Source organism: Adiantum capillus-veneris, chromosome 4 (assembly GCF_014529385.1).
Source record: "Adiantum capillus-veneris isolate H3 chromosome 4, ASM1452938v2, whole genome shotgun sequence".
NCBI lineage: Eukaryota > Viridiplantae > Streptophyta > Polypodiopsida > Polypodiales > Pteridaceae > Adiantum > Adiantum capillus-veneris.
The window spans coordinates 159,364,223-159,390,527 of NC_140934.1; the positions used below are offsets into that span (position 1 = coordinate 159,364,223).

Below are 26,305 nucleotides of genomic sequence, written 5' to 3' on the forward strand. Positions count from 1 at the left end.
TCTGCATCAAAAATTTTCAGAAAGGGAGTAACCTGAAGGAGGATTGTCCAAAATTTGGTGACGTAGTCGGACACAACGTCATGCTCCCTTTGGGAGAGCGAATCCCATTCTTTCTTCACATCATCGGCAAAGTCGGGAGGAAGGAACTGAGCATAAAACTCCCTTTTGAACTCCTCCCAGTCTTTGGGTTTCTGTTTCTCCAGAATTGTGGTAGGCCACCAATTTCTAGCTGTATCTTTCAGATACATGCTAACATGGCGTACTTTTGAGCGCTGTGAAAACTTACCTTTGGCAAAGGCCACCTCAAATTGTCGAATAAAAGCGAGTCTTCGTATTGAGCCTCTTTCCATCTTAACATTCAAACTTAACATTCTTATTTGTAGCTTTGAACATCTTCTTCTTCTGCTTGTGGTGTCAGGACGGCTTCTTGGTGATGGCTTTTGAGTCCTTTCAACGGAATTCGGTGCCAACTTTTCTTATGTTCCTTGTCTTGCTTTTCTGCTTTTTGTGGTTGATCTACAGCTTGTCGGGGGGCAGCTCAAGTTCCTCATCACGAACGATATTGTCCGGGTTCTTCGTGAAAGAGTAATTTGGCGAATAAGTCGACGAAGGGATCTCTTCTTCTTCTTCATGCTGTCAGGAGGCTCCTACTGCAGGGTCCCTCTGTTCGGGGGCCAGTCTGAGGTATTCCCTATGTTGGTAGTGAGGGATTTTGAGGACGCTGTTCCACCATCTTTGCTTTCCGTTTTTCAAGAGCCTTAAGCACTTTCTGTGCTTGTGGTTGGGCAAGAGCAGCTTGCAATTTTGCCATTTGTTGTCTGAGCCGCGTAAGCTCTTCTGCTTGTCCTGCCATGACGGTTTTTGTTTTCTGCCAAGGATCTCTCCTTAAGAAAAGAAACGAGAAGACCTTACCGTGATATCGTTGTCACAGAAACAGAAGCCTGCACTTAATTCTTTCAAATTAATGAAGCTTTTTCATATGAGATTCCACTCATAAAGATAAAGAATTAATAATGATGTCGAAGACGGACACAACACTAGGGACCAGAAGATGGGCTGCCCCCCCCCCCCCAAAAGGAGATTTCTTATTATTTGTGGACAATTACAAGCATATGAATACGAAACAGCATACGCTACTCATATCCCAGATGCTATACTATTGCATTAGAATGGATAAGCTCATAGACCTATTGGTTGAAATTTCATGCCTGTAGCCGTGAACGACTTATTTTGCTTCGTACCGAGACTTTGCTAAGCTGGAAATGTTTCTGTTGTTATCTGCTCGTGTCGGAGTGCTGAAGTTTGTGTGGACAACCGGTTTCGCACTTGTATGAGTGTGTCAATTCCCAACAGGGGCGCACACTAGCTCTGTGAGCTGCCCTACTCCGTTCCTGTGCGCTTCGTGGCCTCTACATGCCCTTTTGGACGCGGAGCAACAAATCGTTTTTTGGAGAGAGAGAGAGAGAGAGAGAGAGAGAGAGAGAGAGAGAGAGAGAGAGAGAGAGAGAGAGAGAGAGAGAGAGAGAAATGAAATGTTATATTAACGTCTTCAAAAGGCCAAAGTGACCTATGCGACCAGAAAGTTACAATGTGGTGGATCTGATACAAAGTCAGAGTCAGAGTAACAAGATGACAACAATGACAAAAATGAAATGACAAATGTCACAATAAAATACTATGGAATCCTAAACTACTAGGTGTGAATAGCAATTAGAGAGAGAGAGAGAGAGAGAGAGAGAGAGAGAGAGAGAGAGAGAGAGAGAAAAGAAAAAAGAAAAGAAAGATTTTTAACGTCTATGTCAGGCCGAAATCGGCCTATGAGACAAATCAAATGTACATGGTGTGTATGTCATCCGTCTATCGGAAAGACAAATGAAACAAAACTGAACTGAATGTAGGTAGTGGAGTATTTGAGGAGGGATGGAGCTCTATCTCTAGGGGTATATGCATGTCGAGAGAGAGAGTCAGAATCGTTCAGGGGAATTTTCCAGTGCATTTAGCCTATTGTCCCTATTTTTGACATTTTTCACTTATTATTTTTAAGTGACTTTTGTTGGAAAGTAGGTAGGACAAATTGAGTAAGTTTGTATATAAGTAAACCTAGACTAGCACTAATTGGTAAAAGAGGCAGCAGGAGCACCTTGCTCAACAGGCAACTTCTCAGCAAGACCAACCCCCGCGATTACTCTGGCGTTTTCTCCACAAAAGGCCTAGCGTTTTTGCATGAGATCAGCCTTGGCGATTTCTGCACAGCAGATTAGCCCCGGCGTCGTCAAGACACAGCAGATCAGCCTAGCGTTTTGCATTTGCAGAACATCCGGGGACAGCATAACCATTTGCAGCCCTAGCGCTTTTTATTTGCAGATCAGGCCCAGCGTTTTGCAGATTCACCGCGAAATGTCTATCAAGTGTCGTCCATACTCAGTATGTTTCACATTCTGTGATAGTCTGGGCAGGCCCGTCTCTACAACATCTAGCTCTCTCTGCATCTCCTCTGGAGTATCATAAAATACTGTCTGGTGATGGGCTGTTCTAGCATTGAAGTCCCCTTGAATGATAATGTCACTATCTCTAGAGAACTTCTATATGTCATCATGAAAACTAGTAAAGGGGGAGTGTCCTCTGGGTGATGCATAGACTGACGTGCTCGAGGGAAAGTAGCAAATAGCAATGTAAAGGTATATGCCTGTCTCTGCTCTCAATCTCATCCACATGTACCTAGCCTGCTCATCCTTGCGAGCTATATGTATCAAAAGCTACACTGCGTCCTGATCAGCAATCAATGACTTTCATTGAGATTGAACTAGTTGATCTGCATCTTTACATCTTATGTTGTCTCAGTCCCTGACTTGGGCCTTTGCTCTACTTATCATACTATCCGGACACGGATAAATTCCCAGATTACACTTGAAGAATTTACCTGTTTTATTTTAAATAATTTATTGGTACCAATAAATTCATAAGTTCATTAATTTATTCTGTGTGCACAAAAAGCATTTTCATTTAACTGTAGACCTAGCTAAAAATATTACGTAGGGTATTTTTCAAGATAGTCTGTGTTGTAGGTTTTTCCAGTTTGGATCAGGCCATTCTCTGGTATCTTGGTCTACTACAGGTTGGCCATTGCTTCCAAGGTGGTCCCATAAATATTGGAGAGAAGAAAGGTATGGTGTTAGTAGATGGCTTGCCAACAGCTAGAGGAGGTGGACTAGGTGGTGAAGTGGGAATGAAAGAGTTGGATCTCTTGGAAGATTGAGGCCGAGGTTTGCGCTCTGTGCGCGAGTGAGGAATCGAGCGGGCTCCTCTACCTACTGGAATTTGTCTTGAGGGGCCACCACATGAGTAGCCTGTGACGGTTGAGGGGTGGTGCTAACCGCTATTGGATTGATTTTGGGAAATGTGAATTCTTGTAATGAGTTGTGAAAAGTCTCACCTGGCTAGAACACTAAGTTTGGCATATGATCCAGAACCTTCTCTTGAAAGTCACTTGGCCTGAAAGCTTCACTGAATTGTCGCCTTGGTGTTGCCCAAGAAGTAAAGTGGTTCTCAGCAAAGTGACTGTACCATTTATCTGCTAAGCCATCCAAGGTTGATGGGGAGAGCACTAGGTAGTAGGCGTCCTCTCTCTTGAGGCCACGACCCCTGCAAAGGGATAGATATTAGAAATCTCCTAGCATGGTTGTTTGCATCCTCTGTGGAGAGTCCTTTGAAAGTGGGAAACTTTATAATCAACTTAGCTAGAACTCTTGTTAGTTCGTACATGGATGCCTGCTTAGGAGCCTGTTGCACAAGAGTCTGCTGTAACATAGTTAGTGGAAAGTGTCCTAAGGAAGGTGACCGGTGTGGTGAGGAGATGGTTGAGGGAGTTGAGGTATATGCTTGAGAAGGGTAGGAGTAGGGGGACTGGGGGACTTCTACTAGGCATGAAAGAAAGAGCCACCAACGGCGAGCAAAATATCCCAGTCCAGCTACGTCTATCTCCAAAATGTGGTGGTGGTGATCTGGCCACGGTGACCACTAGACCACCACCCATATCTGTACGTGTCTCTGCCTAGGCGAGAGTCCGTTCAATGTGAAGTCCAGACCAACTGCAACCAACTGCCTGCCGTGTGCAAGTGACAACGTAGCCCTACTATAGCTAGGTGGATTTAAAAGATTGGGGTGCTTGTACCCGGTAGCTACACTTTTATTATGAAGGGATGTCTTCAGTACTCAAAAGTGAAAGTCCACGGTTTTGAGTGTGTGGTTCCAAACAATTATAGATTGAGCGAGGCAGATTTAAAAGATTGTTTGTGTTTGTATGTATTAGGTACACTTGGATTATGAAGGCATGTTTTCAGTACCCAAAGGGAAAATCAACTGTTCAAGTGTGTGGTTTCAAACAATGATGGAGATACTTAATGTGAGTAAGTTAATCTGATAGTGGCTACTTGATAAAGCAGTTCTGTCAAACTGTGTATCTTATTTTCATCTTTTTGGAAAATGAATCAGACAGAAAATTTCCTTGATATTGATGCAATTGAGACTCTCTGCATTGCAATATCTTCCTTGGAAGAAAGAATCTTCGAAAATTTGGATGGCAAATCCCAGGTATCACTGATTGGGACTCTGATGGCAGGAAAAACTTCCACTGTTCTTGATCCTGTCTCTAAAAGTTACACAATCTTGGGCACGAGTATCAGTAATATCTGTTTTAATATGGCTTGTGGGGTGTAAATAGGCTATACTAAAGTTTTTTTATTTGGAGGGAATCGTGATTCTTGAATGCTTTCATAGGACTAGGCAATAGTATGTGAATTTAGGGGGAATTTCTAAGGTTTGTACAGCTCGAGGCTTTCACATTGTTGTGAACTCTTGCTTATTTTCTGAAGTGGCAAAGGGAGCAGACGTTGGCAAGTACAATCCTCAGGATTTTTGTTTTTGTAGGCTGAGTAATACATAGGTGACTTAGACACTCTTTTTGATGGTTTTTGTTTCTTAATATTTCTACTGTTTCTGCTTTGGGCTCTCATTATTTATGGGGGCAGCCTTTTTTTGTGGTATTGGTTTTTATAATTTGCTCTATGATCTTTTACAGGATGCTATTTTTAAAAGATTGATTGAGTTGAGTTGGTCAAAGCCAGAGAAATTGCAACTTGCGTCACGCAGAACAATGCAAAAGCTCAAGGTAAGCAGAGTAATTCTAAGGAATATTTGCAAATTAGATTCATGAGTTGAAGAATTAAACTTATGATAGATTACATTGTGTGTTTAATTAAGGTACCATATTATAATGCGAAAGCTCAATTTTTAACTTAGCTAAAAGCCTTCTATTTTGCTGGATTATTATTTACATCTTTAGAGTCCTACAGGACAGATCAAAAAAATCTTGGTTACAACTTCGTGGCCTCGATGAGATATACAGAGAGTGGAGGCACACAATAATAGAGGGAAAGGCCGGAGACATCCAAATCGAATAAATTAAATCACCTTAAAACACATATAAGAAATAGAATAAGGCTTTTGCTGAGGTAGCTAAACAAACTAAGGCAGAGGTGGAAGATAATGGTTTGAGGTTGTCAAGCGGAGACTAGGGGGCAGAGTAGAGAGTACATATTATTACTCACAGAGATGTATGGGATCGTTGCACAGGAGTACGGGGCTATAAGTGGGAGACAGAACATAGAAATTATGCGAGGTTTAGCAGATCGAGATGTTCGGGGGGTTGGGAGGTCTATACAGAAGGGAGTTAGATGATCGGATATAGGTATGTTGCTTTTCAAGGATGCGCTAGCTACATGAGCAGCGCTTCATATAGATTGCTATATGCTACCTTACTTCCTCAAGATTGGAAGTTGTGACAATGGAAGGAGATCTAGAGGAGGGGGTCCTAGAGATAGGGAGGGATAGGAGAGAGATTCATGCTTGCCATGGACATGCCTTGTCAGGTGGATCATGGAGTACTCAGGCTTGGGAGAGGTCTTACGTACGAGGGACGTGAAGAAGTGGTCACAGAGCATAAAAGGTGTGTCCTTTGATTTGAAATAATGCAAAATGTTATATCTCATGGACAAAGAGTCTAGAGGACTTTAGAGGATACCATGACAATCCAACAGCACTGGCATGCGTCCCATTGGCTTTCTCAGAAAAGGGTAGTACATCCACAGAGGGAACACACCTCGTCATCTGGTTCATCATTTACCATTGCCTAACGATGCCCACAATACATCCCTTCTACTTTCCTTCTGCATCATCTACATATACACTATCTTTCACAACACCCCATGCTACATGTCCTCCATTTGAAGAGTCTGCACAAGGTGTCTCCCATGTCTTGCCAATATAGATGTGATCCTCTGTTGCAACCTTCTCCGGTGATGGGAGCATCTCCTCATCCTGGACCTTCTCGATTTTCCCAGTTCTAGTGTTTGATCACTCTATTTACCTGTGCTAGTGATATGCCATGTATCCTTCCTCCCTGGCTGCTCGTCTCTACTCAATCTCTCGATGGACGAACACTATGATTTGTCTCTGGGTGTGTCTCTCGGTGTGTGAGCCTCTCTCTCAGATGTGTTTCCTACGATGTTAAAACAATCTTCTTCTCCTCCTCAGTAACCCTGCTTGTCGATGTCGCTGAATCTCCAGTAGATAGAGTCCAAGACATCTCTGATCTTGGTATCTCAGAACTCTAGATAAGAGACCCAAAATGCTCTGTAAAGAGGCAATGAGAGCGGCCAGGTATATCATAGTATGCTATACAATGACGTATATAGTTGAGCTCTGTATCTGGCTGTCTCTGACACAGCTGGTACGATGTGGCCTCGGTTGAAATTCCTCAAAAATGGCCAGTCTAAATCTCTAGCTAGTGTGACGATGTATGAAGCTATCCGATAGCACATCATAAGCCGTGGGACAAGTGAATGTCCATGTAGGCAATCTAGATAAAAAACCATCCTTGTTGAGCTGGAGAAAATGCTCTATGTATATCTTCTATAGGCTGTATCCGTATCGTCTAGGTATCCAACTGAAATAGATCCTATTGTATAAGTCTACTGACTTCCCTCCATGATAGCGAGAAAGAAGGTGCTTCTAGAGAATACAAAAAGAGGAGGGGGGGGGGGGCTCCCTCCCTATATGCTGTTAAGTGCTGTGAGGACTTAAAAACAAACTGAACATAAAGATCGTGTAAGAGCACCTATAAGGCGTGTATGAATGCCAATGATCTCCTAAGAGCCTCCACCACCAGAGGAGGGGCAAGCAGCTTTGCTCGTATGATTGCATGGGGAATGGAGGCCTTAGCCTTGATCATCCTCGAGATCATGGAGATAAGTGGTGTCGTCACCGATCTGTACGTCCATGTCGATGACTGTGATGATCTACTAAGGGTGCCCGTATGTAATCTCCATATAGCATAGTTGAGGCAACCAAGCATCAAAAAGCCAGAAGCTTGTCAGCTAACTGAGGGAAAGAGTGGCGTTGGGTTCATATTTAAAGGCCTCAAGGGCTTCAAACTCAAAAGCAACTACATGAAGAGTTGCAACTTAAAAGCTTTTGGCCTAAAAGCAACCAGCGTGAAATGCATAATTCTGTTCGTTGCCACATCAGCCCTCTCAGCGCATTTCATGGGATTCCGTATGGCCTGCCTCGTAAGCATGTCAGCACGTTTTTAGGTCATTCGTAGAGTTTTGCCAATATACTCTGTTTGAGATAACCAAATCAACTTCTTTGATCTGTTTCTCTCAATGCGCATACCAAGTATATGACTTGCCTCACCCATGTCTTTCATGTCAAACGATTTTGCCATCTTTGACTTCAAAGCTGAAATTTCTTCCAAGTGTTTGCCAACAATCAACATGTCTTCCACGTACAAAATAAGGATCAGCCAACTGCCATCCTTAGCCTTCTTTGTATATAGACAGTGATCGAACTCACTACGTTTGTAGCCTTGAGAAAGCATAAATTGGTGGAACTTATGGTACCATGCCCTCGGTGATTCTTTTAAGCCATAAAGACTTTTTAACAACTGGCATACCAAATCTTCCTTGCCTTTCTCAACAAACCCTTCTGGCTGCTGCATGTAAATTTCCATATCTAAATCACCATGCAAGAACGCTGTCTTGACATCCATTTGGTGCACACCAAATCCAATATAGCAACCAATGCAAGAAAGCATCTCAATGTAGTCATCTTGACGATTGGAGAGAAGACTTCATCAAAGTCAATGCCTTGTTCTTGCTTAAAGCCGTTGGCAACAAGCCTTGCTTTATACTCTGGCTGACTATCATGAGCGGTGATCTTATACCTGTAAAGCCATTTACAAGATATAGCCTTTTTGCCCTGTGGTAATTTAACTAGCTTCCTTGTCAAGTTTTTATGCAGAGCTGTCGTCTCTGACTGCATGGCCAACTGCCATTTTTTCGAGTCAACCAGTTGTAATGCTTCCTTGTAACAAGATGGTTCTCCGCAATCTGTGAGCATGACATAATTTAGAGATGACACATAACGATCAGGTGGTTTGGAGACACGCTCAGAACGTCTCACCACAACTGATTCTGCCTCTCTAGCCACTATAGGCTGTTCCTGAGCCTGACCATGCTGTCTTGATGTGCTAGCACTAGGCCCATCTTCCCTGAAGACAACTCTTCTGATCTCCTCTGTCTTCTCTGGCTTAGCGTGAAACTTGGCCTCATTGAAATGCACATCATTGCTACGAATAAGCTTTCTGGACTCAGGATCCCAAAGCCGGTAACCCATCTCGCCGGATTCTCCGTAGCCAAGAAATATACACTTCTTGCTCTTTGGTTCTAACTTATTCCTGAACTCCTTAGGAATATGGCTATAAGCTTCACAACCAAAGACTCTGAGATGCTTATACGAAGGTGCCTTGCCTGTCCATAGCATCTCGGCCACTGCACTCTTATCCAGAACCCTACTAGGAGACCTGTTGATCAAATGGATTGCACCAAAACTTGCCAAATCTGCTTCTTCCAGAATGAAAAGTTTGTGCCATCCAACTTCTTTATGTTGTAAAGAGTCTCACTTTGAGAAGATGCCATATCTGCCAAACTGTTTACTCCTGGGAGAAATCCGACAGAGTTTCCCTTGTAAACGGGCCTCTTTACACAGTAAACAAGCTGTAAACAACAAGCTGAACACCTCTCCTCAAGAACTGTCAGTATTTTGAAAAATTTTAACAGAGTCTCCCCTGTAAACTGAGCTCTGAAAACCAAAAGATAGCTCAAAAAACAACCATAAATAGCTGACCAGTGACAAATCTGAAAATCTCTGTAGTATGCTATCCTGTAAGCATGCACTGTCTCCTGTCCGGGCGATGACAGAACCTGTATCTGTCTCAAGACTGAACCTTGAACAATGCCTCAACGGCCTGACGCATAAGATGCAATCCTGTGTCTACACAAAGTCATACATCCTATGGGATAAAAGTCGCCGAAGAGGATGTGTGTAGCGGGGAACTCCAGCAACCTAATCCACCTCACACTGGGTAACCCAACCCCCAGTGCTTGGCTTCAAAAAACCTCATACACGACCCTCACAGATGGCTCAACACACTGCCCAGAAACTAGCATACATCCTACAATAGACCAATCACTGTCCTATGACCCCTGGGGCGGTCTGTCTGCTAGCGTGACTCACAACTAGCAGACCCACAATCACAGTACATCAATCTGCAATACATGCCAGTGGTGTCAAGCCGTCGTATGGCCACACCTCCCCTGGAACCTGGCAAGCACAAGAAGTAGGAATGCAGACTGCAATATATATATTTGATGATATATATGTGTACCTGGTCTACAGATGATGATTTGAAGACGAATGAGTGATGCCGACCACCTCCTGATTGCCAATCTACACAAGACAAGAGAGAGAGAGAGAGAGAGAGAGAAATGAAATGAAATGAAATGTTATATTAACGTCTTCAAAAGGCCAAAATGACCTATGAGACCAATCAGTTACAAAATAGTGAATCTAATACCATGTCTGGGTACAAAAGAACTAGAAAAGAACTAGAAGTGGAACAAAATACTACTACTACTACTACAATCTAAAACTACGTGGGTGTAGCAGCTGATACAATAGGTACCCGGTAAACTGGATGTAACAGTGTGTGAAACAAAGATGGAAGAAATGGTGAGGATCCATCCTCATCTGCACTCTGGATGTCGAGAGAGTATGGCTCGAATCTTCTGTTGTAGTCTCCGTCGATGCTGTGTAGCTCCTCTCCTCAGTCGCGGTCGTCTGTATCTCTGTAGCTCCAATGCTCGGTCGATGAGAGTGCCAGTAGTGGTCGAATGAGTGTGGGACGAGCTCTGCAGTGGTGGCTGCTCCTCTGGCTGTCCCATATCTAGTGAAAAGAAATCTGTAATGTGTCTCTGGGACTGCCTCTCTCTAGCTCTCCCCAGTAAAGTGTCTCTATACCTGTGTAACTCAAGTAGATATAGTCCAAGACATCTCTGATCCTCATAACTCATGACCCTAGATAGAGGACCAAAACCCTCTCTGAATAAGCAGTGGAAACGCCCCCGTATCTCATAGAACACTGTGCAATGACATATGTAGTGCAACTCTGTCTCTGGCTCTCTCTGGCATAATCGGCATATCCTGCTGTCTGCTGGTATCCCTCTGAATCTACCGGTCTCAATCTCGAGCTGATGTGAGGATGTGCGTATCTGACCAATGGCACAACGCAAACCATGAGACATATGTGTGTCCATGTAGCTGGGTCGAATCACAAACCCATCTCCTGTGAGGTGGAGAAGATGCTCTCTATAGAAAGCCATCTTCGTGCTCAACTCCTGAGGCGGCTCTATCCATGTCCTCCTGGTGTCGAGCTGGATCAGGTCCTGACGAATGAGTCTAGTGATCTCCACCCGTGTAAGAGACAGCGAGGGTGCCTGAAGAGAATACTGGAAAGGGGGCAACCTGTCCATGGTGAAGCCATGCGTCTGAAACCATGAAGTCATCTGTGCATACCAGCATGAAGTGTCCCCCTGTAGAGCTAACTGTCTGGAAGACTCAAGGGCCAATCTAGCATCTCTGTCTCTAGTAGTATCCCATAGGCTGTGCACAAAGGACACTGATCTGGTAAGCGCCTCAATCTCCATGGGGGGGGCAGCTAGCTCTGCTCGAATGATCGCGTGAGGTACGGAGGCCTTGGCTCTAATCAATCGGGAGATCATAGATACCAAGGGCCTCTCCATACGTCTCCAACCATCCTGGCCTACAGAAGGTCCCCATACCTGTACCCCATACATCATAGCTGAGGCTACTAAAGTATCAAAGAGCCATAACTTTGTCCGAGGTTCCTGGAACTGAACCTGCGAACACATCCTCTCCAAGCCTCCCAAGGCCGCATAAGCTCTGGTCAGTCTAGTCTTTGCTGCTCTCCCCAAAGAAAACCTCGGCCCAGTGAAGACTATCCCAAGGTAAGTGTATGCATCTGTATACTCCACAATCTCTTGACCATACGTGAAGGTCGGTGCCGATCTCCTGATCCACTGCGGTGTGGTGTTAAACACCATGACCTTGGTTTTACCAAGGTTTACAGACAATCCACTATCCTCTGCAAAACTGTGTAATGCATCCAACTGTCGCTGCATACCCTCTGGTGAGTCAGAGATCAAGACAATATCATCAGCATATAACAACAATGGGATCCACGTCCCTGCCAGCTGGGCACCTCTATCACCCTCTCTGTCAATGTAATCAGACACCTCATCAACATACATACCAAATAGAGTAGGAGACAATGGGCAACCCTGTTTCACCCCGATAGTGGAGTGAACTAAGTCAGATATCCCCTCTGGGGTGCGTACATGTCCCATCACTGATCTGTATAAAGCCATAATCCCCCAAATCAACACTGTGGGCACCCCCATCTCTTGCAGTCTGCGCATCAGTCGAGCTCTCGGTACCATGTCAAATGCTTTGCGGAAATCCACAAAACTACAATAAATCCGTCTCCCATGTGACCTGCCCTCCTCAATGATAGCTCTGAGTGTCAGAATATGGTCAAGAGTGGAGAAACCCCTCCTGAAACCTGCCTGTCCCTTTGCCCGTACACCCTCACCCTCTGCCCAGTTACTCAACTGCTGCTCAATAATGGATGCATACAATCGTGCCAGTGTGTGTCCAACCATAATAGTGCGGTAATTTCCAGGCTCTGTAGGATCACCTGCCTTGAATATAGGCACAATAGTAGACAACCTCCAAGTCTCAGGTAATCCCTCACACATGGCACGATTGAACAACACTGCAAGAACCTCCATCAGCATATCCCTAGCATGTATAAAGTGCTCCGCTACTAGACCGTCATGATCGTAAGCCCTCCGGGTCCTCATCCTGTCAATGGCTCTCTTTACCATCTCAGTGGTAAAGAAGGTGCTCGTAGGTGGACATGGCTCTGTAGGATCTGGAAGGGGATCCTGCCCAGGAACCGTATATAACGATGCCGCATACTGGCCCCACACATCAGGAGAAGTAATCACTGGGGGAGGGGAGTGCTCATGGAAGAGTCGCCATGCCTCGCCTGAGTCTCTACTCAAGAACAACTGATACAAGTCTCGCTCCATCTGGGCCAGGTAAGCTCGTTTCTTCTTTCGCACAAGGCGTCGGAAAGCAATCCGCGACTGTCTGTAGGTGATGACTCCTAAATGAAGATCCCTCTGAAGTTGGGCTCTCATCTCTCTGCACTCCTCATCATACCAACTATTCTGGGGCATGCTCCCAGAATGTCGCCTCCGATCCGGTTGAGTGTGTGGGTATGCCTCTGATGCTGCATCATGTAGTGTCTCAGTCAATAAAGTAGTGCACTCCTCTACTGAGAGGCCTGGAGCAACTGTGCATAGACGATCCCAGATCGCCTCTGTATAAACCGAGTCAGTCTCTGGTGTAAATGTATAACGGGTGTGTGACCTGCCTCCTGATTTCTGGGCTGTACTAAACTGAAAAGATACAGACAGTGTCAAGAGAGCATGATCCACTGCTACGCCCACTGGTCTGGCTCCCACCATGAAATCCTGAATACAAGGAATAAAGCTCGGCTGTGTCATAACATAGTCCACTGTACTGGCCCCATGTCTGTGTGGAAAGCATGTGAAGCCTGCTGCTCCAGGAAACCGCTGTAAGCCATTAAGTATGGCTAGCCCATGTGTAGTCGTCATCTCCGTGAGGTATCTCCCATACTCAGTCTGCTCTCTGTCATGTGAGCATCTGTCAAACCCCAGCTCACCCACATCCAACTCTCTAAGCATCTCATCTGAGGTGTCGTAGAAGACTGTCTGACAGTTGCCCGTTCGAGCATTGAAGTCTCCTAGGAGGATGATATCACCATCCCTAGAAAACTCCCATATATCATCATCTAGAATTGAGAAAGGCGACTGCCCTCTGGATACAGCATATACTGACGTACTGGGGGGGAAGTAACATATAGCAATATATAGAAATCGACCTGTGTCAGCTCTCAGCCTCACCCACATGTATCTAGCCTGATCATCTCTCCGTACAATATGTAGTAGTGGCTGTAGCTCCTCCCTAAACAACACCGCTACTCCTCCTGAACCTCTACTCCCATGCTCAGATCTCGTGACTGTTCTGTGGGCTGTCTCCCATTTGTATCCCACCACATGTGGCATCAGTTGGCCAGGGGCCTGGTGAGTCTCTGAAAAGAAAACAATGTCCTTGTCTCTGAAACTGTCCTCAAAGGCACCAACATCCAACCTCATAGACCCATTACAATTCCAAGTCGCCATCCTCAATGTGGTCCCATAGGTCTCGCACCGTCATGTAGAGCGCCGCTCTACAATCACCACCCGACCATCTCTGTAAAAGGCCATCTTCCCCTTCTCCCTTGCCGCTTGAATCTCGGGCATTACTTCTCTCATATGCGCAAGTTGTGAGAGAGTGAGGTCATCGCCTAAGAAAATACCTGTCTTCTTGAGAGTAGGTCTCTTCCTCAAGAATTCCTTCTTCTCTTCCAATGAAGGGAAGCGTAGTATGAGAGCTCTTTCCTTTGAAGATTCTCCGGGGCCCTCACTCTTCTTGCCCACTCTCCATGCCTTTGTGTGTGAAGGCTTCTCCACCCCCATCATTGATGTGAGGCTTGTGACCTCTTTTTCCACATTGTTTATGTCCTTGAGGCCGGTTACCCTCACATGTAGAGCCCGCACCCTCCTTCTTTGTTCCTCTTCGAGGGTCATGTTGATAAGAGAGAGAGAGAGAGAGAGAGAGAGAGAGAGAGAGAGAGAGAGAGAGAGAGAGAGAGAGAGAGAGAGAGAGAGAGAGAGAGAGAGAGAGAGAGAGAGAGAGAGAAATGAAATGAAATGTTATATTAATGTCTTCAAAAGGCCAAAGTGACCTATGAGACCAGAAAGTTACAATGCGGTGTATCTGATACAAAGTCAGATTAACGAAATAAATTAAACTAGGATAACAAAATATAAATACTGCGGGATCCTAAACTAAGCAGTACAATGTGAAGGCAATCTGGGAGGGGAGTAGAGATCCATCTTCATCTGCACTGTGGAGGACGAAAGAGTATGGCTCGAATCCTTTGCTATAGCCGCCTTCGAAACCTTGTAGCTCCTCTTCTCCATCGAGGTTGTCTAGATCTCCCTAGCTCCAATGGTCGGTCTATGAGAATGCCAGTAGTGCGGGTAGACCTGTCCGCTGTTGGCTGCTCCTTTGTCTGTTCTTCTGGGTGTACAATATCTAGTGTAAAGAAATCTTTGATTTGTCTCTGGGGTTGTCGCTCTTCAGCTCTCCTCAGTAAAGTTTCTCTATGCGTGTGTAACTCAAGTAGATATAGCCCAAGACATCTCTGATCCTCATAACTCATGACCCTAGATAGAGGCCCAAAACCTTCTCTGAATAGACAATGAAAACGGCTTTGTATCTCATAGTACACTGTGCAATGACATATGTAATGTACTTCGGTGTCTGGCTCTAGATGGCATAGGCGGCATATCCTGCTATCTGCTGGTGTCCCTCTCGCGATAGACTGAGGAGGGCAGCGCGAGGGGCGGGCAGCGAGAGAGAGAGAGAGAGAGAGAGAGAGAGAGAGAGAGAGAGAGAGAGAGAGAGAGAGAGAGAGAGAGAGAGAGAGAGAGAGAGAGAGAGAGAGAGAGAGAGAGAGAGAGAGAGAGAGAGAGAGAGAGAGAGAGAGAGAAATGAAATGAAATAAAAATTTTATATTGACGTCTTCAAAAGGCCAAAGTGACCTATGAGACCAGAAAGTTACAATGCGGTGTATCTGATACAAAGTCAGATTAACGAAATAAATTAAACTAGGATAACAAAATATAAATACTGCGGGATCCTAAACTAAGCAGTACAATGTGAAGGCAATCTGGGAGGGGAGTAGAGATCGATCTTCATAGGGATCCATCTTCATCTGCACTGTGGACGACGAAAGAGTATGGCTCGAATCCTTTGCTGTAGCCTTCTTCGAAACTGTGTAGCTCCTCTTCCCCACTGGGGTCGTCTAGATCTCCCTAGCTCTAATGCTTGGTCTATGAGAATGCCAGTAGTGCGGGTAGACCTCTCCACTGTTGGCTGCTCCTCTGTCTGTTCTTTTGGGTGTACAATATCTAGTGTAAAGAAATCTGTGATTTGTCTCTGGGGTTGTCGCTCTTTAGGTCTCCTCAGTAAAGTTTCTCTATGCCTGTGTAACTCAAGTAGATACAGCCCAAGACATCTCTGATTCTCATTACTCATGACCCTAGATAGAGGCCCAAAACCTTCTCTGAATAGACAATGAAAACGGCCTCGTATCTCATAGTACACTGTGCAATGACATATGTAATGTACTTCTGTCTCTGGCTCTAGATGGCATAAGCGGCATATCCTGCTATCTGCTGGTGTCCCTCTGAATCTGCCAGTCTCAATCTCGAGCTGATGTGATGACGTACGTATCTGGCCAATGCACAGCGCAGACCATGAGAAAGATGCGTGTCCATATAGCTAGGTCGAATCACAAACCCATCCACTGTCAGGTGGAGAAGATGCTCTCTATAGAAAGTCATCTTTGTGCCCAACTCTTGTAACGGCTCTATCCATGTCCTCCTCGTGTCCAACTGGATTAGATCCTAACGAATAAGTCTATTAATCTCTACCCGTGTCAGAGACCTCAAGGGTGCCTGTAGAGAGTATTGAAAAGGAGGCAACCTGTCCATGGTGAAACCATGTATCTGAAACCATGATGCCATCTGTGCAAACCAACATGATCTATCCCCATTAAGAGCTAATTGTCTGGAGGACTCTAGAGCCACCCTGGCATATCTGTCTCTAGTAGTATCCCACAGATTGTGTACAAAGGAGACTGATTTGGTAAGCGCCTCAATCTCCATAGGGGGGGCAGCTAATTCCGCTCGAATGATATCATGCGGTACGGAAGCCTTGGCTCTAATCAGTCGAGAGATCATAGATACGAGGGGCTTCTCCATACGCCTCCAGCTATCTTGGCCTATAGAAAGCCATCTTTGTGCCCAACTCCTGTAACGGCTCTATCCATGCCCTCCTCGTGTCCAACTGGATCAGATCCTGACGAATAAGTCTATTTATCTCTACTCGTGTCAGAGACCTCAAGGGTGCCTGTAGAGAGTATTTAAAAGGAGGCAACCTGTCCATGGTGAAACCATGTGTCTGAAACCATGATGCCATCTCATCAAACCAACATGATCTATCCCCATTAAGAGCTAATTGTCTGGAGGACTCTAGAGCCACCCTGGCATATCTGTCTCTAGTAGTATCCCACAGACTGTGTACAAAGGAGACTGATTTAGCAAGCGCCTCAGTCCCTAATTCCGCTCGAATGATATCATGCGGTATGGAAGCCTTGGCTCTAATCAGTCGAGAGATCATAGATACGAGGGGCTTCTCCATACGCCTCCAGCTATCTTGGCCTATAGAAGGTCCCCAAACCTGCACCCCATATAACATAGTAGAAGCAACCAAAGTATCAAAGAGCCATAGCTTTGTCCTAGGTTGCTGGAACTGAACCTGCGAACACATCCTCTCCATTCCTCCCAGAGCCACACCAGCTCTAGTTAGTCTAGTCTGTGCTGCTCTTCTCAAAGAAAATCTCGGCCCAGGAAAGACTACCCTTAGGTAAGTGTATGCATCTGTATTCCTGACCATATTTGAAGGTAGGTACTGATCTCCTAATCCATTGCGGTGTGGTGTTAAACACCATAACCTTGGTTTTACCTAGGTTTACACACAGTCCACTATCCTTTGCAAAACTGCGTAGTGCATCCAAATGTCGTTGCATACCTTCTGGTGAGTCAGATATCAGCACAATATCATCAGCATATAGTAGCAATGGGATCCATGTCCATGCCAGCTGGGCACCCCTGTCACCCTCTCTGTCAATGTTCTCAGACACCTCATCAACATACATACCAAATAGAGTAGGAGACAATGGGCAGCCCTGTTTCACTCCAATAGTAGAGTGAACTAAATCAGATACCCCTTCTGGAGGGCGTACATGTCCTACCACTGATCTGTACAAAGCCATAATCCCCTAGATCACCTCTATGGGCACCCCCATCTCCTGCAATCTACGCATCAATCGGGCTCTTGGTACCATGTCAAATGCTTTGCGAAAATCCACAAAGCTACAATAGATCCGTCTCCCATGTGCTCTACCCTACTCAATGATGGCCCTGAGTGTCAGAATATGATCAAGAGTGGAGAAACCCCTCCTGAAGCTGGCTTGACCCTTTGCTCGTACACCCTCGCCCTCTGCCCAATTACTCAAGTGTTGCTCGAGAATAGATGCATAGAACCGTGCCAATGTGTGTCCAACCATAATAGTGTGGTAGTTCCCAGGCTCTGTGGGGTCCCCAGCCTTGAAGATGGGCAGAATATTAGACAGCCTCCAAGTCTCAGGAAATCCCTCACACATGGCACGATTGAACAACACTGCACACATGTATAAAGTGCTCCGCTACTAGACTGTCATGATCATATGCCTTCCCGGTCCTCATCTTGTCGATGGCCCTTTGTACCATCTCAGGTGTAAAGAAAGTGCTCGCAGCTGGGCAAGGCTTGGTAGGTTCTGGAAGGGGTTCCTGTCCAGGAACCGTATATAATGATGTCGCATATTGGCCCCACACATCAGGTGAAGTAATCACTGGGGGAGGGGAGTGCTCATGGAAGAGTCGCCATGCCTCTCATGAGTCCCTACTCAAGAACATCTGATATAGGTCTCGTTCCATCTGAGCTTAAGCTCGCTTCTTCCGTCGCACAAGGTGTCGGAAAGCAATCCGAGACTGTCTGTAAGTGATGACTCCTAAAAGAGGATCCCTCTGAAGCTGAGTTCTCATCTCTCTGCATTCCTCATCATACCAACTATTATGGGGCATGCTCTCAGAATGTCATCTCTTGCCCGGCTGAGTGTGTGGGTATGCCACTGATGCAGCCCCATGCAGTGTCTCAGTCAGTAGAGTGGTGCACTCCTCCACTGAGAGGGCTGTACCATTTGTACCAGCTGTGCCTTCCAATAGACGGTCCCAGATCTCCTCGGTATAAACGAAATCAGTCTCTGGAGTGAATGTATAGCGGGTGTGTGACTTGCCTCCTGATGTATGGGTTGTACTATATTGAAATTTGACGGACAGTGTCAAGAGAGCATGATCTACTGCTATGCCCACTGGCCTGGCTCCCACTATGAAATCCTGAATGTAGGGGATAAAGCTCGGTTGTGTCATAAGATAATCGACTGTACTGGCCCCATGTCTGTGTGGAAAGCATGTGAAACCGGCTGCTCCAGGAAATCGTTGTAAACCATTAAGTATAGCTAATCCGTGTGTAGTCGTCATTTCCATGAGGTATCTCCCATACTCCGTCTGCTCTCTATCATCTGAGCATCTGTCAAGTCCCAACTCACCCCCATCCAGCTGAGAGAGAGAGAGAGAGAGAGAGAGAGAGAGAGAGAGAGAGAGAGAGAGAGAGAGAGAGAGAGAGAGAGAGAGAGAGAGAAAGAGAAAGAGAGAGAGAGAGAGAGAGAGAGAGAGAGAGAGAGAGAGAGAGAGAGAGAGAGAGAGCTTGAGTAATGTGTGCACTCGCAACTTGCAAGTCAAGGGTTGAAAGTTGTGAGAAGGAGCTAGAGAGCTTTACAGGCATCTCTCAATGCAAGGGCGCGCTCAGAGATGTAGCTTTTCAACAGGAACCGTACCTGCTATAATGTATACGGAGGTGTAACTTTTCGACACGTAACTATACCTGCTATGATGTATGTATCAACTGTTTGGTCACCTCAACCTATGACCTCATGGTGGTCAGAGATAGAGAAACTACACGTTACGGATAATGATGCTCACACATTTTTCGCTGCAAACCCTTAACCCCTTTCAATATTATTAGAGCGGAATTGGGTGCTGGACCCGTGCTATTGGAGGCCATGTCCCTGCCAGTATGTTTCATTCAGAGGATGAAAGATTCACCACAACATAGGTTTTGCCCACATGGCCTGGACATACAATACTTGCCTCCCATACTAATATAACCGTGACTCGCCTTTTAATCACCTTTCTCACAGCGAGAGGAGTTGGATTCATTGAGAGGTTTTCTCGGAATCTTTTATAATAGGTACAACTACACTACCTCTGCTACTGAAAGTTCTGTACTACAGATATAGAATCTTGATTACACTTGAGGGCAGGTTCATAGAGAGACTAAGATCTATGAACATATACATGCCACCCACTGCCGAGGAGTGGTGATTGGTTAAGCTTACAGTGTCATTCCATGGATTAGAGATTGATACTGGTTGAGCTGCAAGCATCCCCAAAGCCGAGAGGATTTGCAAAGTATGTACAATAGGGGTGGAGGGTGAGGAGCACTTCTGATGCAAATGCATAGCTTATGAAAGCATACAGAGTTGTCACACGATGTTGTTTACAGGGCAGTCCATACTGAGAGTTGATTGGGCCTCGGTGACGGCTTTGGTGCTTCCTGCTGGAGATAAAGAGACACAAAGTGTCAACAGAGTTTAATTTGTGGGCCTACACGTTTGGGGTGCTAGTTTGATACGTGTCTATCTCATGCCTTCATGTACAGATTTGGGTCCTTTGTCCGGGATTTGCAGATCAGCCACCGCCATATTCTTAACTTCATGTGGTCAATGAATTATGCTGGGCACGTGGGCATCAGGCATATGTCTTTAGATCAAATTTCGCCTTCATAGTGATTGTTATGTCCATCCTTGAGGTTGACAACTCAGTTACTCATGTTTTTAAAAGTTACTAACTTTTCTGTAACTTATAATGTGTAGATGTCCTACACACTAGTGGATTTATTTCTCTCACAGGTCCACTTAAGTTGATATAAAGATAATCCTTTGTGCATATATGTTTGAAAATGGGGGAGGCGGGGAAGTGCTTGAAGAGTAATACAATGAAACAAGTATGTGCCCTCGATTCTAAAAAATACCTTCATTAAAGAGAATCTAAGTGAGATCCTCTCTGCCAGCGACGAAATAACACCTGAAAGGAGTGGGCTGTCGCGAGATAACTGACAGGGGCACCCAGTTGCCGGCAAAGAAGGAGGCCTCACGAGGACTGCAGCGCGAAGACCATGAGCGTGGGATTGTGCAGCAAGAAGAAGATGATAATTATCATAACTGCAGCACGGTCGACAAGCTGGAGCTGCGGTTTGTTCATTATGCGAACAGCGATGAGAATTGTTCTTTCGCCTGGATGAGTTCGATCCCTGCTCGAGTCCAATCTTCCGACGTCCTTTTACATAATAAGCTCCTCATTAAGGTGAGCAATGAGATTCGCAGAATGAGATTCCTGCGAATCTGTGTAGGAATGAATAAAATAACGAAGCCACCAGTATATATGAGTTGAGAAAAAAAATCAAGTGGGTTTTCTTCACACCAATTGCCGCAATAAACTGAAAGCAACAGTTTTAGAAGTTTTACCACTGAATGATGGCTGTTGCACAGGTGAATTGGGCAGTTATGCATGGATATATAAATGGGATTCTGGATGAAATGATTCTGTACCTGAACAAGAAAATAATAATGGAGGAGTCTATGATCAGGACAACTAAGTCTTTAACTGCTGTCTTGGAGTTTTTGCTGGCACAGTTTGACATGGATAGTAGGTAAGTTTGGTTGTTGCTTTTCTAGGTAAATTAATTGTTCAATCAGAGTAAAGGGATTTTGTCTGCTCAGTAAAGAAAGGATAAACTGTTAAGCACTTACACTTTTGGTTATGTCACAGGCATAATTTGATTCCTTGTTTGTTTGAATGCCTTCGAACCTCAATCAAGTTGTCTGCAAATGTCGACAAAATGAAAGTTCAATCAGCAACCCTTAAAATCCCATTGCAATATGAGGGCATTCATGTCAGCTATATTCAGCAGCTGGTTTTGGAAGTATTAGAAAATATCTTAAATTCTGCTGCAGCTGGAGCTGAAAAGGTATGTATGCTGCATATTCACTAAATCAGGTGTCGGTAGTCGTCTCATTATGTACTTGCAGGAAGGAGTGAAGAACCTCTTTGAGGTTGATTTTTTGGTGGATTTCATTCATAAAACAACCGACATTACCACTCTCAATCAGTCTCTTAATCTTTTGGCGACATTGGCAAGAGACTTTCCAAACCTTATGCTGGAGCATGTGATCAGTGTATTTGCTGTCTTGGGGGAGACTACTATGATTCAAGTAAGCTGATGCATCTAACACCACCAATTGTCAAACGCGTGCTTGATTGTTTGTTTGTGTGAGCATGTTTGATATAAGTAAAGAAAGAATTGCTGTTTTATTGTCTATTGGAGGCCAAAATCACGTATGACACAGATCAATATCAATAATACGCTTGTGAGTGCCCTCTGGGTAGGAAGAGAAATGAAAAAAAAGGCAGAGTACAAAAGCTGAATTGAATATCGCAGATGGATGGAACTCTGTCTCAGGGGCTCAAATTGCAATACTATATGCACTAGGTGACAATTATACTATGCAAATTGAACTCCATCCAATACCATAGTGTGGGTGTCGGATGCCATAGAACAATGACTCGAATGTAAGGCAGTCAATGGCTTGGAAACTGTATCCTGGTTTCTGTGTAGGGAAAGATTTCGGAAATAGCTTATTTTCCACCACGTTAAAGACGCAATATGTTAAGAAAATATGATCTTCGTAAAAAAAAGGACCTGTTTTCTTAACAGGGTGCTTTTTGTCTGACACAATGAAGTTGTCAATTGATTAAGACCTACACAATTGTATATCACCATAATTCTTTTATGACATGTTAGTGGCCCTATAATATATATTTTAAGTGTCACAAAATAGATCCTTTAATACGGGAAAAAGCGACCAGTGAGCTGCCTCAACCGTTAACAAAAACAATGGATCGTGTACAAATGGGAGACTCTCCCCAGATAGAACTAGAATTTACAAAATAGAAGGGGGAAGAGCCAAAAATTGGCCTACACTGCCGGTGGTGGGAATTCAAGACATGGGAACACAAAAGAAGCGACTGTCCGCCTCTGCGGCATGGAAACCTAGCAGAATGAGAGAGAAGCAGCTGGAAGCAACAAGGAGAAAACGCTTCAGCTCTGCAACATTTTATTCTGAAAAGCGGACTTTTAACACGAAACGTATCATCCCATAGGAAAGAACTAAAATGCGTGATTAAATAGGCAATATATAGAAATGTAAGGGAAATTAAAGTAGTATTAAGAAACAATATGCAAACACTTCTTGAATTAGCACTATATGAAACAGAAGGCATAATATCACAAATTATGTGATTCTATTTTGAAGCCAGGTTACACCCTAGCATAAAAGATTGAAAGGTTTTAAAGGTTTTCACATTGAAATAGTCTTGAAATGTGTTTCACAGGACCATGGTCCCGGATTTGTCACTCTTATCTCTGTTTCCATACTGATGATATTGTCTTAGTATTTGAGTCACAGGAGGGACTATAGGTCCATCCACATGCTGTGACTGCGTTTTACAGTTAGTGAGGACTCACATGAAACGAGCCTTCTATTACGGGCAGACAGTCTTCACCGACCTCGACTCCACTGACAGCTATTTGCACTAAGTTACTACATACTCTTTACAGCCAGTAGGCTCTTCTGAATAGCAAAGCGGCATCAATACTCTTTCTGTAGGACAAGCGCGAGATCTTCAGTCCTTGTCAGTTTGGATCACGACCACTCCATATGGCACTACGCACCTCCTCAATGGTTTATTCTGCATTCCTCCTACATGCCACATTGATGTATGCATAGCACTCATCTTGTACTTTCCGTCTTGTACGTACGGCCTCTTTTTTGTGAAGAATAAACATGGACTCACATGGGGGTGTACACACGTGTGAGAAATGAGGGCACTCCAACTCAAACCCTAATGGATGTGAAACTAGCGACTACAACCATGATACGCAAAGACTAGCTAGCTTTGCACTTCTAAACGCGTGGGTGGCCTTAACATTTTGGATTTGCGCAGGCATGTTCTTGCTCGGAAAGCTATGTTGTTGCTTGCACTTGCGCAACAAATTGAGCCTTGGATCCTATGTTTGCACACCTTGGTCAGCATGTTGTTACTTCCTCTTTTAGCCATTGGCAACCATCTATCTGGGAGGTGGTTTTCGGCAAGATGGAAGGGTACATTCCTGGATGTCCTCTTGCTTCCACTTTAGTGTCTGCCTGGAAAGAGGTTACGATTCATCTTTCATGGAATCCTCCGCAGGAAGGTGATTCGATTCGTTTGGAGAGTCTCCATTGGAGCCGAGCATTTTTTCTTACTTTGGTCGATTGCTCCCCTCGCCAGGCTTATTTTTTTTCTGGCCGTGGCATTCGTGTGGTTGAGGATGTAGTCGATGAGGCTGGATATACTTTTGAGTTCCCCTGCGCCGCTCCCCGTTTTGGATTGGGCATGCATTACCGTCAGTTTTGGAGAGCACTTCAAAGTATGTTGCATGACTTTTTGCCAGTTTCACCTTTACCTGATGGTGATCGCATGTCTGATTGGGCTCTTCGGGATACGCCTTTTCGGGATATTAATGCGGGTCAAATTTATGCTCTTCTGCTACCGTTATCTTGGCTTGCTGATCATTGCAATGCCCTTTGGCACATGCACAAATTTGATCTCTGGTGGAGGAAGTTTCTCTCTGTCTTGTGGAAGAGTCACTTGCTGTTGAAGGAGCGACTCTTTCTCTGGCGTTGTTTGCTTGAAGTGCTTCCTGTTGGCACTTTTCTTAGGGCGCTTCATTTTCGCTCTTCTTGCGTCCATTGCTCCACTCCAGAGAGGATATTTATCATATGTTGTGGGATTGCTGCATTATTAGAGACTTCAGTCGCCGCGTATCGGCATGTATGCGGCTCTACTTTCCTGGGGTTGTTTTTCACAAAAGGTTCTGGGTATTTGGTATTTTTCTCACCGACACTACAACGTTTTGCGGTCTTCTTTATGTGGGCTAGATATTGGGCTTATTGGACCCTATGGAGTCAGCGTAATGCTTACATGTTTCATCGTACTTATGCAGACCCGTTCCCACTCTTCCAGCTTTCCCTTAGGCAATCGTTACAATTTACCTTGGAAGCTGGTGATATCATTGCAGAGATACATCGGCTTTCCTATGAATGTTTCTAGCTACTCTGGACAGCTGAGTAGTTCTGTGTTCTTCCCCTTGTATATTACCCTTTTGGTGGGTTTTCCTCACTTTGAGGTTTCCCACTAGTAAATTAATCAAATAGATTTACAAAAAAAGTGTGTGTGTGTGTTGTTTTTTAAGAAAAGCATTGCTGACGTTCTATTACGTGATTCCCCTTGCAATGCTCAAAGTGGGGCTTACCCCAAGCGGAAGTAGAAATTGTTACAAGAGATGCTCATAGGACCCCCTCGGAGTGTAGGTAAAAGTGCCTTGACAAGTATTGTAGGAGGAAAGATAGCCTATGGCCTGCCACCTTCAAGGTGCTGTGAAGAGGAAAATCAGCCAAGAAGGTATGGGGTGTAGTTGAGAAGCCCTGGAGAGCCTCAAAAGACAGAGTGTGAGGTGACTTTTACACATGCAGTAAAGGATAGAACAGAAGCCGATGACCACAACTTCTGCCATTGATGGTGTCCATCCAGGAAGAAGGAGGAGTAGTGATCTGCTGTGAAAGAAAGCAAGGAGACCGCGATTTAATGACCAAGTAGCAGCTAAGACGCATGACCGCAAGAGGGATGGTTGAAAGCTAGCAGATCAACAAACACTAGAAAAGCGCAGTGTGAATGATGAGGATGATTGAAGGAAGAGATGAGTGGACTTGTGGAGTTTGTGGGGTGGAGGTGGAGGGGGAGGGGGAGGAGCAGTTTGTATGCTGATGCATTGCCGATGAGAGCATTGCTCTCTTCTGAAACCCACACGTGGGAACGTATTAAGTCGAGATCTGTGAGAGTTGGGTTGTTTTTAATGTAGACACCCCTCCGGTGTACCACCTTTAGTTGAGAACAAAAATTCGAGCTCAGGGACGTGTTTTAGAGCCATTCTTGTACCCTTTCTCACCACTGAGAGAGGAGTCACTTTGTAGCAAGCAAAGATTGTTCTGTGTTGCAGGTGGCTCTGAGCACCTAGGTACTTAGCCATTGACAACGCACCATGCCATGTGCCCTCACATATTCACAGGATGACTAGACTGCTGATTGTACAAGAGGTAGTACCCATAGAGGTTAGGCCAAAGGCCATAATCCCAACAATCATCCCTTGGACTTTGGACTATACTAAAACAAGCCAGATGAAGACTGAATGCCACACATGCTAGTAGCCACGTAGAGTGGGCTAGTCATACAGACTGTAGTTACATAGACTAAAAGGTGGTCTCAATTGATATTGTATCACACAGACTATGATGATGCAATGCAAGCTGCTAAATTGGTTGAAGTCTTCTTTGTTTATTTTGTCTCTTCTTCGCATTGATAACATGTTGTCCTAGCACTATGACAATGCTGTCAAAATTTTAAGGAACAACACTTACGAGCGCAACATTCTTATCTTTCTCGGGAGTATGGCACTTGAGTCTTGAAATGTCCTTCCCTTGATTCAGGCTGAGTATATTAAGGATATTTTAAGGCTTGATGCGATTTTGACCGAACCCTCCAAAGAAATACTTCACAAGTCGCCTTCTCACCAAGGTTGTGAGCAACTACAACACCATATAGAGGGAAGTTTTAGTTTTTGTTTACGTAGTGCAAAAATTCCGCCATTATTTATGGGTTGTATACGTGAAACGAACGCCCGCCAGTTTATCTCCCTGCTACACGGACCGCCTCTAGACACGCGTTCGACGAACGACCCGACCATAGACACC

At 44.8% G+C, this 26,305-nt stretch overlaps 1 protein-coding gene across 3 annotated transcripts in view; it reads left to right on the forward strand.

Annotated features, from left to right (window-relative positions):
* Positions 1-26,305, forward strand: part of LOC147460233 (ARM repeat superfamily protein) — a 234,605-nt gene that overhangs the window by 157,940 nt on the left and 50,360 nt on the right. For all 3 annotated transcript variants that reach the window (XR_015187951.1, XM_086511315.1, XM_086511316.1), the window contains 6 exons: positions 4,310-4,402; positions 4,492-4,590; positions 5,078-5,167; positions 20,948-21,108; positions 21,228-21,426; positions 21,488-21,670. Coding sequence is in view for 2 of the 3 variants with exons in the window: in XM_086511315.1 (XP_086367441.1) it covers positions 4,310-4,402; positions 4,492-4,590; positions 5,078-5,167; positions 20,948-21,108; positions 21,228-21,426; positions 21,488-21,670 (825 nt within the window). In the remaining variant the exon portion in view is untranslated. The remainder of the gene's footprint in view (positions 1-4,309; positions 4,403-4,491; positions 4,591-5,077; positions 5,168-20,947; positions 21,109-21,227; positions 21,427-21,487; positions 21,671-26,305) is intronic.